An 18,873-nucleotide genomic window follows, 5' to 3' on the forward strand; every position below is an offset into this window, starting at 1 on the left:
ACTAGAAGACACAGAATATCCATCAGAACTACAAGCCAACTTTATTTTTCCTTGTGACACACCATTGCCCTCAGGTAGTAGTCGTCTTTAAGTTTGGACTCTTGTAGGAGGCACTGGCTGATGAAACCTCTGGAGAAACTGGGGCTCTGCTGGTTCTTTTGGCTGACTTGTGCTTCCCCCTTGTGGTTTTTTTGAAGAGGTAAAAAAATGTTCATTAATCTTTGCTGGTGGTCGCTGACTGCATGCAGCTGAAGGATGAGATGGGCAAAGTGTTGCACACTGGCCACCCAGGTTTTGTTGCTCTTTGCCATCATTCCTGAAGGCACCACTTAAATGTCTAGAAGTCTCACCGCTGCTCTTCCTTCTGCATGTCTGTGCAGGAGTTCTCCGAGTTTCAGACATGACTGAATTCTCAGACATCTTCCTCCTGCTATCAGCATATGACTGTGCGCTCGCTGATTCTAAACTGCCTTCACAGCTACTATCCTGCTGCCTGTTTTGAATACCTGATTTCCATTTCGCTGCCACAGATTGGTCAGTACTTTTGCTGCTGCAACTTCCTGCATTACAGAGACCGCTGGGAGCAGGAACAAGTGACGGAGTGATATTGATGTTTCTTGGTCTGTATGCAGGGCTGCTCTTTCTCTCCCTCTGCGGTGACCATTCACACTCTGTGCTTTGGCTGTGAATCCTGCAGTTTACTGATAAATGGGTTTTCTGAAGGGGTGAGTTTCTCTCAGATTTTACTTCAAAATTAGCCGTAGAATCCGGGGTCCTGCAGGAAAGACCAGCACTGTCTTGTTCTGGACAAAAACCGCACTGGTTATTATTTCTCATTATGTGGTCAGTGGTGAGGAGACCGTGTGTATGCCCAGATGTGTCAGCAGTGCTGCAGGTAGGTGTTTTGCTTGACTTATTAAAAGCTGATGTGACTCCATGCTGACCGTGAGTCCTGGATGTTGACATCTTAGAGAGACGGGGTCTAGCTGGAGGCCTGGGAATAGGAGGGGACAGAGGAGGAGGTGGATGCGGTCTTAGGACTGATGGAGGAGATAAAGTTTTCAGACTCTCTGAGCTTTGTGCTGCTGTCAGTCTGTGGAAAAGGAATCAGAAGTTCACGAATTAAGGGAATTTTCATTCACAATGACAACAAAAAGAAGCAGTTGAAGGTATTTTTTGAGATGGTGTTATAGGAAAAGCGTCATCGTGTTCACATTCAAAATATTTAATGGAATAAGAAGACAAAAACAAGCAACGAAAGTGAAGCAGCTATTTTAATATTAATTACATAGCTGTCACTAATAATAATGCATACTAACCTGAAACCTTTCTTTGCAGGCAAAGGGGACGAAGGTGGGAACAGAAAGGGGCTGAGCTCCAAATCCACTTGTATAGCTCCTCTAAGTTCTCTCAGGTCTACAAATATACAAACACAACATATCTGAGATATGAAATGGTCTCAAATATGATTAAAACTATTTTGAGATATTGTGATTATTAATTACAAACATTAAATTAAGTCCCTGTTAATCCTAACTAATCCCTGAACGCCTCCTTGTACTCATGAACTACCTGTTAATCAGCAGAAGACAGACCCTGCATAGCTCACTTTTACATTCATAAATATGTCTTGGAATCAGTTTCAAATTGTAAACTCAAATAAAGACATGTAACGCGTGTTGGACAAAATATTTTGCCAGCAGATGGCAGCAAATGCCAAAATTTGTGACTTAACCTGCAAGTGAAGGTTCAGATTTATGAAGTCCGCTGTGACACTTTTGTTTAATGTTTGCCTGCAAGAAACACAAAGCACAGGAGAAAAGAGAAACTTGAGAGCTCATGTAAACTGTGCAGTTCTACTCGTCATCGCAGCAGCATTTAGCATAATGCTGTGGCACCAAATTAGGACACACTGGAAAAATAGGATATAAATGTATTAAACATGCTTAAGATGAGGCTTTGGAAATAGCAAAGGAACAGGGAAGAGGATAAAACTAACAGCGGGAGGAGAAGGAAAGGAATGTGTGTATGTGTGTAACCGCTAAATGATTGAGCAGCAGTGTTCCATCATAATTTGGCTTCAAACATCAATATCCATAGCAAATGAAAACCATAGAGCTCTGTGTGTTAGTGTGTGTCTGAAACTCACAAAACCAAAGACCTGATTGCAAAATGTGTCTTAATGTGCATGTGTTTGTTACCAGAGACTGGCACAGCCTCCTCGTTTTACAGCAACACAAATACTAAGAGTCTTTATAGCCACCGCAGACTATTACACAAACACACATGCACGCGTGCGCACATGCACAAACACAGACATACCCACATAAACCCACAGGCCTGGAGACTGACAGATAAAGCACATACTCTGCCCTGTTCTCATAGTGGGATTCAAACCCAAACCTTCCAGTATTGTCTTTCAGAGCGACAGACAAAGTATGTGCGGTGCCACTGACAGAGAAGTGACTGAAATCTAAAACAACTCTAAAGCGCACGCACTCCAAAAATAGCCTGTGTGGTCCGTGTGGGGTTTGAACACATTACCACAGTGCAGACTTGGTGGTATTTTAGGAAAGGCTGTATGTTTTAGTGATTAATCTGATACATGAGAACCCAAATCCGCCTCTGCACGACACACATTTACAGCAACTTCCTCGGCAGCTTAATCCTTCTACAAAATCCAGCTCAAAGCGGTATGACAGCCATCTTTTCATAACCTGAGGTGGTGGTTCTCTAAGATGGCTCTGTCAAGCTTGATCAAGCTGGTCAAGCAGTAAAAAAATAAATAAATACTTTCAGCATCCTGATGGAACACCTTATATAAGTTGGTTTTATCAAGTCTCAGTCACACTAGAGTAAAAATAAGCCAGCAACCTCCTTGTGACTACGAAAAACTGGTTGTCACCTGGTGAATGCACTGAATTTTCTTCTCGTTTGGCAAAAACGAGAAGTTGCAGTGAACGCTTTCAACAGCAAGCCCATTGCACCTTTGACAACCTGTTTACAAGCAAGCGTTGGCCGACTCAAACTGAGTCGAGTAACTCTCTTACAAATTGGTGAAGCTTTGAAAATATCATTTTTATAAATGCAGACCGATTGACAATACATCGCATTCAATTTCAGTCAGTTTGGACTGATGAGCTCAACTCCAGTGCCACCTTTCTTTTTGCAATGGTGGGCTCAACTCAACTGGTTTTATTCTGGTTATAATCCTATATAAAAGCAAGTCTGTTCAGCACCTATGTTATTATACAGTTAAATAACTATCCTGCAGCAACTGCAACACCATTTGTGAAGGAATTCTTGAATTTGTCTTGCATATCTATGAGGCTCTGGCCAGACTGTAGCATTTGGTGGAGAAGCTACACCAGTTTAACCAGAACTGCATAGTTTAGATGTTTTCAGGATGACATATTAAGGTCATTTTTAATCACATTTTACACAGTATAACTTTTATAAAGTCAGTATTGTCAGAAATGCATCACCATACAGAAGTAATAATACTCTAGCTGTTGCACTGTGATGTGCTCGTTTATCTCTGAGATGGGACTATATTATGTTGATTTTAGAAGCCAGGTGTGTAGGGTGGGGTGTAAGGCAGCTTTGAGCTAGAGCAGGGCTGCTAGCAATTCAATAGAAAAAAAAACATGAATAAAATAAAGTAAAATAAAATGTAAGTTAAAAGCCAGCAGCACCTCTGATAGCACAAACAAAAATCAGTCCATCAGTTTAAATAAAGATCATATAAATCATGAAATCCCTGACAGACTCCAGTCCTATGACAGCAGTGAGTTAAAGCTGACTGCGATGTTTAGACTACATATCAGAGGCTCCACTGAGACGTACTCCTTTATTTATTATGAACAAATAAGTTTCAGTAACTTTGTGTAAAGCTCAAAGCGTAGCCAAAGTCAGACTGTGATGGAAGAGATCAGTGACCTAATAAGTAATAAAGCTGTGAAGAGAGTCATGATGATGATTCCGATTTACCAGTTAGTGTCCATAAAAGAAAAAGTTCACTTATTAACAGATTGTGTAAAATTGTGTGTAAACCTGTGCTGACAGCGCGGTCTTTACTTTAGAGTAAGGATAGGTTTGTTTTTTTTTACATATTTTCCGCAGCTCGAGTGTTTTATACTCAGTACACTCAAACAAGGATCAGTAGAGGTTTGTGTATACATGTGTGAGTTCCTCCTATCTACTGTCATTAAGAGTTGTTTGTTTGGTGCTGGTCCAAGTCACTATCTCTCCCTCCTGCTAAGAGAAAATGGGTCATTATGACTGTGTTTAGGACCATTTTATGATTGGCTGCTACATCCAGCACTAAAAAAGCAATTAGCTCATACTGTAACAATCCCTATATGCCTGATATGCCTTTGTTTAATAGCTGTTTTAAAAACAATATAATTTAACTGCACTGAATAACTCTAAATCAATAGAAACCTCAGCTGTGCGTGGTAAAAAGCTTACTGGCTGACAGGCGTAGCATTTAGAACATGTGGTTGATTACGTAAACAAGAAAAAGCCTCCCCAAAAATGTAGAAATTAAAAGCAGCCCTTGGAACAAAACAGAGGTTAACAATTATGATCTAAAACTCTGACTTGAACATTCAAATGTTTTCCTGCTTAGCTCTGCCTCTCCATAACGTCTTCCAATTTGGAGCAGAATCTGAATTCCCCTTGAAAAACACACAGAAAGAGAATTGGTGATTTAAAGAAAAATATACACAAGTCTGTGAACTACTTCTAAATCTTGACTGTCGATTCCTTTATGACCGCCTCAGATGTGGTGAGATTGTAGAATTGTTAATAATCAAACAAGTCACACAGAAGATCCTGAGGCCAGTGTTGTTCCAAGATCTGAAGCGCTCACTCTTAATAAGGTAATGATGACTTGCACAATGTAAGGCCAACACGGTCCCCACATCTGTGACTGAACATGCACAGTGAGTTCATGCCAATCGCACATCAGACAGCAGACACTTGCTTAAGGAAACAATTTCCTTACTGGCACTGATTGCAATCTCTTTTAAATGAGATCTAAGAGAGACAAAGAAAAGTGGTTAAAATTAACTTCCCACCGTCAGGCTTTTAAAGCTAACACATGCTTGGGTCACGTTTCCTCTTTATCTTCACTCTCCTACACGGGGTTTTACTTTGTCAACAATAAAAAGCTCAATGAGGGTTTCAATATTGTGTACCTTTCCCGCTTTGTTTATCTTTTTAATGGCATCTTCGCCTCACAGGAACGTTTAAGTAATTTAAGAAGCTGTTTGCGCATCAGGCACAACAACACTTCATCCACTGCTGGGTCCTTGAAAACATGCAGTGAACTTGAATGTCTGTTCTTTGCTTAGGTTTCTAATATTTCCAAGAGAAGCTCTTGGCAATGCAACACTTGTAGATGGTCAGACACAAAAAGAGTGTACAGAGAGATAACTTCAACATCTGGGCAGCAGAGAAGTCCTACATCTGGCTAAACTCACTCTGTTTCTGTGATAACGTACATGTGTAGTTAGATCGAGTGTGTGTGTGTGTGAAAATGTCTTTATATGCCATTTGATTGATTGGGAGGAGATTGATCTTACTCTTGGCTGGAAAAATGGAAAATACAAGTTCAGACTGAGGCTTTGCAGGCTTTTGTGAGCGTGCATGCATGCTGATTTGTGAAAATGTTCGCCCTGGCTGGGCTTCACCGCCAAAAAGAGAATTAGCAGGACTGCCTAAGGGACTGAAACTAAGAGGGAAAAACATATCTTTTGTCTTTCAGACTAAAAATATGCTGACGCACGAGGAAGTCAGTGTAATGGAAACGATGAACATGCATCAAACAACTCAAGCTCGAAAAATGCTAAATGCTAAAAATGCTATTTTGTATGTAGTTTCTTTCTCTGTAGCTGAAGAAACTTTGGATGAAGGTAAACTCTCAGTTTGGGGATTAAGAGGAAAAATTACACCTGAAGAAAAACCCTACTCTACAGATTATGCTACATATTGATAAAGCACATATTATTCAGGCCTCACAGTCCTTCGCGATGCTCATAATTCATGGATTGTTTTGATGTGTAAAATTCACAGCTGTTTTGGTGCAGTCACCTGTAAATAACTGTAGGATTTTCATCAGTGTTGCACTGGCAACTAACAAAAAACAAGGTTGAGTAAGCATTCATTTGATAGGTGGCTGTTCCATCCTAATCTTCTTACCTTTATATGCTTCACCAGTCTGGTCAGTTCTTCACATTCCCCTATTAGGAGAGCTCTGCATGGATGGATAGACAGACAGACTGACAGATAAATATCAGTTTCAATAGGATGGAAAACACAGGCAGCGACAACAGAATAGGTGCATTGCTCAGACTTTATCCTCTGCAGTTTTCATACGGTACAGAGGAAACAGTGTCCTATTTTTCTTTTCCCTCCCTATCTTTGCCCTTCTCCAGTTACATAACCGTAGTAGATTTTATTCACTTCTTTCAAATGAAAAAGAATCTTCTGCTGGCTCTGGTCGGGTCTGGGATCCATTTATTGACAATGGGGCCTTTTGTTCTGGTCTAGGCAGGAAATGGGAGAAAGAGAGAGAGGGAGGGAGGCGTTTTTCTAAGGTAGCTCCAGCGACTGCTTTGCCCCGTGGGCCTCAGAGCGAGGGGTGAAGGAAGAAACGGAGGGATGGAGCGTGAAGGAGGCAGGGCAATGACAAAAGCCACAGAGGAAGGCTGAGGGGGAAATTAAGGGGAAAATGAGAGGGCTCAGAGAAACTCTGACTTTCAGAGTTACAAAGACCAAATATGAATGAGTCAGTCACAAAAAAAATTATATGCAAGATGTGTCGCTGCTAGACTGTATTACAAAAACCAGGACAAGAGTTCATTCTTTAACTATTGTACCAGTGTGAACTGTGCTCTTTCCCAGTTTGGACCGCATGTATGCCCTTACGTTATTCCACTAAGTTGGGTGTGTATAGATGGTGCACTACAGGGTCATATATAAGGAGGTACGGAAAAAGATTTTAGGGGTCACAATAAACAAACAGCTGTTTGTTTATTGTGAAATCAAACCAGACTGGTTTGATTTCACAGAAGACTGATCGATACAACCGGTGCTTTCTCCGAACAGCACAATCCAAATAACAATATGTTGTATTGATACAAAAAAGTAATGAATGACAACACTGAAAGTGTTTTAAGTACAATAATAAAGGTTCTTTAAAGGAAGGTGTGATAATGTATTTGCTTATTAAAATCTGGATGTATTAGGGCGATACTGCCGGATTTGTAAATAAATTCTAATCATTCGACCCTGAAGGGCAGACTTTGTGGATTCACAGCAAGCACTGAGCCTCTTTTAAAAAAATCATTTCACTAGCATTAAAAGATTTTCTGTTCTTTTGTTTTTCTTTTAGCTCTGTAACTTTGAGAACGTGTGACATCAATGTTGCTTACTTACACATACCACAGATACCCAGCAACAGCGTTGTTTCGAGCCTCAAGTTTCAGGTTTTGATGCCTTGCCCTCAGCTTCTTAGCTTTAACAGACTATCACTATCTATCTGCTATTTGGTGCCAAGTATGGTGAAGACTGCTGCAGCTTCAGACAACAACCACATGTGAACACTTCAAATGACCCACAAACAGAAAAGCTGAGGGATTTAAAAACTTAACAAATAAAAGTCTGAAAGTAGTACAGATCTGTACATTCAGATGATAATATTCCCTTTGGTACAAATGACCCAGTTCAAAGTTGATTCAAATACTTAACAAAAATTTTTTAAGGCTTTTGAAATCCTTAACATGGCTCAAACTCACCTGAGTCGATCAACCACTTGGTCTATCTCGGTGACATTAAGCTTTCCTCTCACCGCTTCGATCTCATCTTCAGCTCTGGACTGGACTGAGCAGCGGGAGTCCGGCCTAAAGAGGGACAGGTTGGAATTGAAGACAGAAGATTACAAGACTTTATCAAGTTCTGCATAATCTCAGTAAATTAAGCAAGCCTGGGCTCTTGCTAACCTGCTTCCACTGTCAGTATCTTTAGGGTTGGTGCAATTAGTATGACATCTGTCTCGGTGGCCGAGGGCGTAGTTTAGAGTCTCAGGTTTGTACCGATGCAGGAGCTCCTCAACATCTCTAATACAAAAGAGCCACAGATTGAGCTTTTGCTTTTCTGCAGTTTTCCACAGTGCTTTAATCCTTTGCATTGCCTAAAAGAGGTTGAAACTGTATCCAAGCGCTTTGCACTTTTTCATAGGATCTGCTAATGATTTCAGCGGCATGACAGCTACACTGCAGTAATACTGGTTGGAAAAGTGAGAAAAGTTGTGGTAGAATGTGCTGTTTGGTGTTAAGAATATAATGAAGCATAAGCATAAGTTCAGTAAGAAAGATCTGTAAGCACTCATCTGCACTGGTGGTTTTTGCCTGCCAGTCTATTCTTTGTATCAGTCCCACTTTCACTGGCTCTCAAAACTCAATGCTGACATCACTGTTCTAGTCCAATCATCTTCTTGCCTGTCAGCTTCAACCCAATCAGCTTCCAATCTGTTTAATTTAAACCTCAGTGCTCTTCTGTCATTCTCTCTTTCAGACTTTCATTCACGCAACCCACTTCTTCCCCATCTCCACAGCACCCGAGTCACTCAGGGCGCCATCCAAGCCTTCATCTTCATCATCACCGCCCTCCAGGGGGTCCTGCCCTACTTCCTGTCACTGGTGGGACGCTGTTCTGCTACGATGGGTTTTTGAAATCTAATTGCCAAATAGCTTAACTGAATTCTGTATATCAATAAATCATGTTCTGCTATTCCAAATGGTCTCTTCTTATTGAATTAAATTTTTAAAACGTGTCCACAAGTTATCTTTAAAAAGCATGTATATCTCAAAGCAGAAAAGTTATACAGCAGCAGCATTAAATCTTCTTCACTCATGGAGAAAGCCAAACCACAGGGGCAGCTGCAGGTGAGGTGGCTCTCTGCCTGATCCATTCTGCTTAATTTCACAGTCACTGCGCAATAGAAAATGCATGTTTTTATGCGAATCTGGCAACGATATGCATCTATGTGTGTTTGTGTATGTGTAAGAGACTGAATGGTAGGAACATCAGGACCACACAGGAGGAAGCCTACAAGATAAATCAGTCAGCTTTACAAGGCACACACCCACCCCCACCGCCTCATACAAACGACTTAAACACAGAAAAATGCAGCACCGACTGCATCAACAACTATTGCTGAAACCAGTCCTGTCAGGTAAATGTCTAGTAAACCTTTTTTTTTTTAAAGGTACAAATACTTTGTATGAGAGGTCCACACCTTGATGTATGTATTCTCAATTTTAACGCCAACAGAGCATATTAAATTAAACAGATGGTTGTCGAGCTCTACAGTGAAAGTGGCATCAGCGAGAAGTGTGTGTTAGGCTTATTCCTGAAAGCCATTCAGCCGATATGCACTTGGGACTTAGCCTAATTGAACGTTCAAAGACCTGGATCACACACACAGTACCATGCATCAAGGTCAACAACTACACAGAAGCCAACTTCAAAGAGAAAAGGTGATTTGCACTGGCACAGTCTGCGTGGCACCAATGCCTTTTTTTGGCACTATTCCCTCCCAGCCAATAACAACAGGCTTGTTTCTCGGTCTGAATGGTACTTTTTATAATCCATTTACATCCAAACTAGAGCACTTTACAAGAGTGACTTGTGTTTTGCAAGTGAGCGAGGCTTCAGTTTGTGTCTTGCTCAGTGACACGTTAATAAGACACTCTGCTGTTCTGGGCATCAGACCTGTAGCCTTATGGATATTGGATTGTCAGCTTAAACATCAGGCCTTGCTACCATCTGTAGAAAAAAATCCCTTTAAGATTGCTTCAAAATAAATCCCTGTCAACTGAGCTGTCATAACACGCACCAGTGTAACATTTTATATTTTTTTTGATCCACGAACTAGATTCAGTAGGAGACTGTGGAGAAAGAAGTCTTAAATAAAAAAAATAAAAAAAACAGCCAGTCAGTGGAGGGCAGTGCTGGTCTGTTGGTTAACTTTGATCAAGACTGAAATATTTCTCAACTAATAGATGAATGAATTCGAGCATGGTGCTGTAATAGGATGTCACAGCTGCGACAGTTAGTCAGTTTGTGAAATATCTTCCCTCCTAGATATTCCACCATCAACTGTAAGTGGTATTACAGCAAAGTGGAAGCGTTTAGGAGCCACAGCAACTCGCCCATGAAGTGAATGACCATGTAAAGTTGCAGAGCGGGGTCGCTGAGTCCTGAGGTGCATAGTGCGTAAAAGTCGCCAACTCGCTGCTGACTCTGTAACTGCAGAGCTCTGAACCTCCTCTGGATCTAACATCAGCACAGTGTGCTGGATCTAACATGTGCTGGAAGCACACAAACTTTCAGTACACAAACTGTGCTGGAAGCCTCATGGCACTGGTTTCTAGGCTTTACATTACCAAGCACAATGTTAGCATTGAAATGGAGTGGTGTGAAGGATGCGGCCACTGAGCTTGAGAGCAGTGGAAATGTGTTCTGTGAAGTGGTGAAATCACACATTTCTATCAGCCAGCATGTAATGCCAAAAAAAACTTTACCTGCCTGACTGTAAAGTTTGGTGGAGAAGGAGTGGGTTTAATACATCTTTAATTGGGTTGTTTTTCTGGAGCTGCGCTGAGGCCCTTTTTAATGCTTCAGACATCTTGGACAATTCTATGCTTCCATCTTTAACAGTCTGGGAAAGGCCATTTTCTGCCCCTGCATGCTCCAGTGCACAAAGTAACATCCATAGTTCGATGAGTTTTGTGTAGAAGAACGTGATTGGCCTGCACAGAGCCCTGACCTCAATCCTAGCAAGCACCTTTAGGATGAACTGGAACCAAGACTGAACCAGGCTGTGGTGAACAGTACTTTTCTGGATAAAAAATGGCAAGAACTCAGACACATTCCAAAATCTCAATGAAAACCTTCTCAGAAGAGTGGAAGGTGTTATAGCAGCAACAGGGAGACCAAAGCCATATTAATGCCTTTGGATTAACAACTGGTTGTAAAAGCTCCTGTAGGTTAGATGTGTAGGTGGCCCAGTACTTTGACCATATAGTGTAGACTTTATACAGAGTTTAATTCGTCTAATCAAATACCTGCAAATTATTCAACTTCTTGTGTATGTCAACTGTGTGCCAATCACACATAGACAGCAAAGAGGTGATAAAACATTTCCATGGTGCAATTTTAACTACTAAACACACAAAATAAGGACTTTTCTAACATTTATTTCTTTGGGTTTGGGAAATGTCAGTCTTTATGGCATTTTTACCATTTGAAAGACATGATTAATAAAACAAACAAACAAACAAACAATATTAGATCAACCCGTAATTTATACCCACAAATAGCTCAAACGCAAATAACTACATTTAAAAAGACAAAAAAACAAGGACAACCTGATTGCCACTCATTCTGCGCTGTTAGTGAAGACTAGATGGCAATCAGGTTGGACTTTGGTGATACTTATACTGTAAACAGGGCAGGCCTTTGCTGGTGTCTTTCTTAAGGTGTCTTTATGGTTCTTTTTTAATTACCACATCACTTATTTAAAGTAAACTTCTTAAACTTCTTAATCCTTTCATCAAGTCCAATTTAAAGCCTAAATTTCTGATTATTGGCTTTTCACGACTTTTTAAAGGTCCACAGAAACCCACAGAATAAAAAGCTGCCTCCAGCCTACAACAGCCTGCACAAATTGACAGGCAATAAATGGTAAGCCACAAAGCGGAGTGCAATCCATCTTATGTCCTAAAAGGCCTCAGCAAAACCAGAGAAGTCATGCGGCAGCATTCCTGGCTGCAAACTGCAAGTTGTTGGGGCAGTTGCTACCTTAAACATACATAGTCTCAGTCTCTCACACACACCTCCTCACAAAGGCATTATGTCTTAATGTGAGAATGCAGGGCAGTGCTGGTAACCAATATTGCTCTGCCAATGGTTTTATGACATTCTCCAGAGTATTTTAATGCATGTCATTAAATTGCCAGTTGTTACAAGCTTATCTCTGACCTGCATTGTACGATTAGCTGTAAAACATTTTAAAAAAAAGATGAAAAAACAGGAATTAGGAAGTTTTATTACTACTTCTTGAGACGCTTATAACTCCCTGATGACATATAAAGCAGATATAGAGTACTAAGTCTCAAAGCTGTCTCCCTGAGTGCCCTTCACTGGATCTCAATCAGCCTTTCTTTTCCTTCAAAGTTGTTGCAATTCTATACTAACTTTTCACAAGATTTTGAAGATGAGTATTTGGCTCCCATTTAAAGTAAAACATATCTGCAATTCGACAGAGCTTGCACTGAGTGCGAGTCTAGTGTTTGCAGTCATCTATCACTGTGTCTCGCTCCTATAATTGTCCTATTGTTCCTCAATTCCCACACCAGTTCCCGTCTCCAAAAACCTTTGTCCTTCTGCTTTCCCATGCCATTTGTAACCGACATGGGAGCACAAAATAGCATTTTATGGTACTTTTTGTCAGGAGGGAGAAATGACGTAAAACGTGTGAGACCATGGTCTTAACTCATCTGATCAGCCCACCTAATGGCTGGTGAATAAAGGAAAGACATGAATGATCAGGGGAAAGAAAGAAATGTATAAAATGGGCATAAAAAGTCAGGATAAAAAAAACAAACTAATAAAGCTTTTAATTTCTTAAGAAAATGTTCAATGTATTGTCACTTAGTCCTGGGACAGACTGGTGACCTGACCAGGGTGTACCCTCACATCTCACCATATGATAGATGGGACAGGCTCTAGTTAGAGTGGATAGATGGTAACATTATCAAGATAACAAATTAAGTTATTCTCCAAACTTTGAAGTGCATTTCAAGGCTGTAGCAGAGACTGATGAATAAAAGCGCCATAACTAGTTCATTAAGCATGTCCAGCAGTGTTGATCTGAGTATGTGAGATGTTCCACCTACCTTCCTGCCCTGCTGGCTTTCTCGCCGAGAGTCTGTAGTAACATCTTGACCTCAGCTCTCAAAAGCTCTTTCACAGCAGGGGGGTCAACTAGAGGGGCACTCTGCAGACATGGGAGCGGGGTCCCCGCCCCACCGCCGTGCTTTCCACTTCGCTGGTTCTCCTGCCACATCTTGTGCCACATCTCTGCCTGCAAAAGGTACCACAGTGAGACAAGTGTTTAAAAGTCCCACATTTACTCATATCTACATGGAAATGTAATTGGTGCAAAATACAAGTGTGCAGGGAAAATTACCATGAGAATTATGAAACGCCCATCGGCCTATTTTGTTACCACTGTGCACAAGTTAGTAAATCAATTTCATTTGGAAACAACAGGTTTGTGCAATCTGTTTACAATCTGCATACTGCAACACACCCACGCCCACCTGGAGGTGAAGCAGAGAAAGTGATGACAATGATGTAAGACAGAAGCCTGCATGGCTAATAGGCTGGAAAGCAGGGGAAAACTGAAATAACAGAGGCTCACAAGCGGCAGAATTCAAAAAAGGTTGGACATGAAAGTTGAAATGAAAAAGACCACCAAAAAAAAAAAAACATGTGGAGGGAAAAAAATCCAAGTGAAAAATCCTAATTTTCAATGAAAGCTATTGTAATTATTATTATTATTATTATTAATATTGTTATTATTATTATTAGTAGTAGTAGTAGTTGTTGTAGTGGTAGTAGTGAATTTAAAGACTTGTGTTTAAATTACCTTAATTTGTTCTTAGGTCAAATTCAGGTAGGATAATACTGATAAATCACATTTAAGCATGAAATATTCATACACACAATTTATCCACAGATTTGTAAATGGGCTGGTTATTAGTTGAGTCCACATGGAGTATGCTCCAGATACTGACTTTGTTGGCAAGCTTCCTGCCTAAAGATGACAGGAAGGCAATTATTTTAAAAATAACAGTTATTTCAGGTCAGCAATATGAAAACAATGTGTGAAAAAGATAAACTGTGAGAAGAGTAACCCATAATTCTATACTGCTTCATATGAAAATGACAGCATAGCGTTTGTATTCATAGAACTATTAAGATTGAAAGCAGTGGTTAACAAATACAAAAAATATCCTGCTAGTTACTTTAAAGGTAATCTACTAGTATTTACTCAATGTAAGGATACAAGTAGTTTCCCTCACAGTGACTCAGAAGTTCTACACTGAAAAAAGAATCTGTTAAACTGAGGGACAGATAAATATTTCCACTGACAGTGCAAATACTAAATACTACAAGGAGCAGACATTTTCTTGGCTGTCACTGATGCAAGAAGAGCTTGTTTACTGTAAACTGTTGTGCACAGTTGACAGTCTTCTTGGAACAGGAAGAAATACAACTTCTACATCCACAGGGACAAAGGAGAAAAAAAAATCGATATAAATCTGAAAACGACATACACCGTTAGCATGCTTTCACACCACACTGGCTACTATATGTCTTGGGCTGAAAATTAGACAAACACCTCTGTTCATTTTGAGGCCAAGAACCTTTTTATTCTTTGTAGCGCGTGTGAATGCTCATGCCTCAGTGAAGTCTGGATCCCATTAGCACCTCAACACCTGTTGCTTGCCAATCATTTATGTCATGATGCAAAGACTTTACTTCAAAAGAAGGATATTAAACATAGCACTTGCATGTGTATGTGTGTGTGTGCACATCCTCTCGTAACGCCAGCATTTACACCCTATCATGGTGAACACATACAAACACACTAACTTCCGCCATGTGCCTTTAGGCGTTGAGGTGTTTATATTAAAGGATTCATGGCTCACTGGCTAATGAGTTGTTCCTGGATGTTTTTCCCTTTTTCCTCAGCAGTAAGCCAATCTCATCCAAATGCTATTTCAAGGGAACACCGGTGAAACGTTTCAGTTTTGCTGAACTACTTAAATTGGGTTTTTGAAAATATTTAACTTTGGGGATGAAAGAGAGAAAGACAGAGTGAAAGTGAGAGTTCAGGGAGAGATCGGGCCTTATAGGGAGAGTCTAATATTTTCTCTGATCCTGCCGCCTTAGACAATGAGGGCCTTGATGGAGAGAGGAATGGCAGCGCTGAGGAATGGAGGAGACACCTGCAGATCTGCTATTACTTTTCACAGTGGCTCACTGAGGAATGGAAGTCATTATGTGGCTGCAAGAGAAACATAGACAGAAAAGAGAAAGAAAAGACATACAGAGAGCCGTGGAGAGAAAAATGAAAGTGATCCATCCTAAAGTAAATGTAAAGACTGAATCAAAACCTGAATGTACTTGTGTGACAGTCAGATAAGGCCCTCTCTGCTCTATTTTTCCTGAATAATTCTCAGAGCTTTTAGCCTCAAGTCTGTTATTCCACCTGGAGGCTTTACAGTCAGACACACTGAACTGTAGATGAAGAAATGTCAGAGCAATACTCAAAGTCACACACACATACACGTGCAAGGGTACAGGCGCACAATCAAAGCTGACGCACACATACACACAGTCGAGTCAAATTATATGTAGCTAACAGTCTTATCAACAGTTGAGGATTAGCCTCTTTAACCCTGTTATACCGACCCCCTGAGTGACTCAGCTTACTGAGCTTCTTTCTGTGTGTATATAGTGTGTGCGGGGTTGTGCATATGCTGAATTATCTTGCAGTAGTGAGAAGGAGTACCTGCATGCCGTACAGTTGTCGTGTGGATTTCACATAGAAACTGCTACAAATATTATATGTGGTAAGAATCTACATGGCAGGCCTCTAGAGCCGAGTTAAAGCACATCCAGGTGGTTTCCTTTTCTTTTTTTTGTGTGAGCAGTGACTGAACCATTGGGGCACGGCATGGAAAGGAGGGCTGACCAACACATGGAAAGATTTTAGTACTAAACAAGCAGAAGAAAGAAGCTGGTAAAGAGTGAATGGTCTGCATTTAGTAGTGGCTTTTAACCTCAGAGGCTCTACAAAGCATTTGCAGTGTTTCTCATTCATTCATTAACACACACCAAATGCTGCCACTGTAAGGTGTTTGGCTTCACTGTCTTGCTCAGTTACACCTCAGAAACTGGAGGAGTCCAGACAATAAACAGCCAAGCACGAGAAATTTCTGTTCCTCAGAAGGTGGTGAAAAGAAAGCCTACAAACTTGATCTTAAGTGCAGAAGCACAACTGTCTGTCTGAGGTCTGTCATTTGAGTGTTTCAGCTTTCACTTATTTCTTTAGTCAGCTGATCATAGATTCATTAGAAATTATCTTTTACAGTTCTTTATTTTTCTTTACTGAGGTGTTTGGTTGCTTTTTATGGAAAAAGAAAACATATGATGCCCTGACTTTGCACTTTTTTTTGGAAGGTACATTTGACTGATCCCTTATTTCCCAAGCGTCGCCACAGTGGATGGATCCACGAGTTGATTTGACACAGGTTTTATCCATCTCACGGAGTGCACTGCTGTCTCTAATCAGGGGTCTACATGTCTGAGGCAAAAATGCCCACAGAGCCAGATGCACTTATTAGAAAAAAATGCTTTTTAAGAATTCATTATTTGAGAAAGAAAAAAGGACAGACAATAGAAATATGTTTTACCACAGCTTTGGTTCAGTGGTTGTATCACATCAAGCCACAGTATGAAAGCTGGAATAAGATATTTCAATTTGAATGAATATATAATTACATTTCTCAGTTCTTCACAGTTTTTTATTAATGAGTATCAGGAAGTCACAGTTTCTTCCCTGACATGTTTCACTTTGACTCTTCTCAAAACTTTTCCTCTTTTAATGAACATTTTCACCTCAGTCTTGATTTTAAATGTGCTTGTTTAATGAGTTGTGAGCCATTTCAAGTCCCTGTAGGTCTGAGAGTTTAGCTGCTCTGGAATAAATACTGAAGTCTGTCTGGCTCACATTTGGATCTCATTGTGGCGCCGTGCCAGCTAACCCACATTTCACTTTTATTATGGAGTCTGGGAATTGTAAGTAATGAATATATGCAGCAAAACGAACCTACTTACACAGCCTTAAACCAGAGTCCTTAAATTGTTTGGCTAGGAATGCTTAGCTGAGCAATGTTTTGATTTGCTTCTGCCCAAAAGGAAATTCTTGCAGAAGTTGTGGTAGTACTTTTGTTAAATCCTGCTAGAAACAGACCCAGCGTGAATTCCTCAAAGAAATAAAACCATATGAATGATGAAACAATCTGCTGACTGTGAAGAGGGACCTTTCAACTTACAAACCAGGTGTTGTGGTACTGTATGCAGACAGAAGACATCAAACACTGGAGTTATAAAACTTCTCTCACCTCAGTGTGCATGTCCATGTACACATCTACCAAGGAATGGCCCAGTGCGGTGTAGATCTTTGGCAGCTCTGACTCAGAAATATGTTCAGCGATCAGGCCCCATAGGGACTGGCCAGGGCCCCAGACCTGGCTTTCATCAGGTGACTGCATGTGAATGGCAATCTAAGAGTGAAGAATACAAATTATTGTGGAACATAACAACATACACTGGTGTGAAAAGGTATTTGCCCCCTTCCTGATTTCTTTTATACCCCCCATATTTAAATGTTCCAAGTAACCAATGTATATAATACATTTATTTATACATATATATGGTCCAGGTATTGACTACAACACTTTGTCCTGCTGCATAACAAACTGATGGTCAACATGGACTTTCTGGTAGAACGCAGAATTCATGGTTCCATCATTTATAGCAAGTCGTCCAGCTCCTGAAGCAGCAAAGCAGCCGCAGTCATGATACTACCACCGTCATGTCTGGCTGTTGGTATGACGCTCTCTTTATGAAATGCTGTGTTAGTTTTACGCCAGATGTAACAGGACTTAAACCTTCCAAAAGGCTCGTCAGTCCACGGAACATTTTCCTCAAACACTTGGGAATCATCAAGATGGTTTTTTTGCAAATGTGAGATGAGACATCAGCAGCATTTTTGCTCAGTCGTTTTCTTACTGTTGAATCATGAACTCTGACGTTTACTGAGGCAAATAAGGCCTGCGGTTATCCAGATATTGTTCTGGGTTCTTTTGTTTGAATTACTGACAGACTCTTTGAGTAATTTTGGTAGACGGGCCACTTCTGGGAAGGTTTATCATTGTTTTCTTCATTTGTGAATAATGCTCTCACCGTGAATCCCAAAGCCTTAGAAATTCCTTTGTAACCCGTTCCAGGCTGATAGATGTCAATGACTTTGTTTCTCAGCTGTTTCTTGAGGATTGGAGTTGGACACCCCTGCTTTAGATCGTGACATGATGTGCAGCTTTTTGCGCTCTTTTTGCCTACTTCACTTTGTTAGAAGCTTCTATTTAAGTAATTTCTAGTAGTTTATAAGTAGGAGGGGAATGGAGTAGAAGAATCAAACTGGGTAATAAGCTAAAACTTCAGGCTACACCTTTCTGGCCAAATATTTGCAGTCTTTTGTTGCTTGTTGTTTTCATTTTCATAAATAACACCAAAAAAGAAAAGAAAAGAAAAGAAAAATCGTTATGTAATTAACGTCAGCAGTACTACACAGTATTTTCTTTCCTGGTAAATGGTGCTGCCATGTTTCAAACCAAACGGGCCTGCTGACTTAATAAACTTTAGCCGCACTACTGAAAATGAGTGACAGGAGCAGAAAGTAGGAGCTCGTTTAAACCGATGTAATGTAAGTTTAACACTAAACGATACAAAACACGCTGTGTGAAACCTACTTACCAAATGTGTTTTAAAAAACACTGTAGCCAAAGAGGAAGAGAGGCTCACCTTTTCGATGTTTGATGGGCGTTGAGCTTGCGAGACTATGGTATCTAAGGATAACAATTGAGTTGCTAGGGAGAGATATCGCGAGATTTGTCTGAACCGTTAACACAGAGACTGCACTCAATTAAATCCAGGTAAACTTGG

General features: G+C 40.4%; 1 protein-coding gene across 4 annotated transcripts; it reads right to left on the bottom strand.

The window, feature by feature from the left end:
• Positions 1–18: 18 nt before the first annotated feature.
• On the bottom strand, positions 19–18,786 carry ccdc24 (coiled-coil domain containing 24). 4 transcript variants are annotated; one of them, XM_076876573.1, is made up of 10 exons: positions 18,733–18,786; positions 17,271–17,432; positions 12,969–13,156; positions 8,007–8,123; positions 7,803–7,907; positions 6,205–6,259; positions 1,736–1,793; positions 1,320–1,416; positions 945–1,093; positions 19–803 (listed from the first exon to the last, which is right to left on the bottom strand). In XM_076876573.1, the coding sequence occupies exons 2-10, from the start codon at positions 17,418–17,420 to the stop codon at positions 88–90; spliced, it is 1,635 nt and encodes a 544-aa protein (XP_076732688.1). In that variant the 5' UTR covers positions 17,421–17,432; positions 18,733–18,786; the 3' UTR covers positions 19–87. The 4 variants fall into 4 exon arrangements, 3 of the variants coding, with proteins under 3 accessions (XP_076732688.1, XP_004542956.2, XP_004542957.2); XM_004542899.5 differs by having other exon boundaries at positions 19–1,093; XM_004542900.5 differs by having other exon boundaries at positions 19–1,093; positions 18,685–18,765.
• Positions 18,787–18,873: the final 87 nt, after the last annotated feature.

The sequence above is a fragment of the Maylandia zebra genome, linkage group LG18 (assembly GCF_041146795.1).
Source record: "Maylandia zebra isolate NMK-2024a linkage group LG18, Mzebra_GT3a, whole genome shotgun sequence".
Classification (NCBI taxonomy): Eukaryota; Metazoa; Chordata; class Actinopteri; order Cichliformes; family Cichlidae; genus Maylandia; species Maylandia zebra.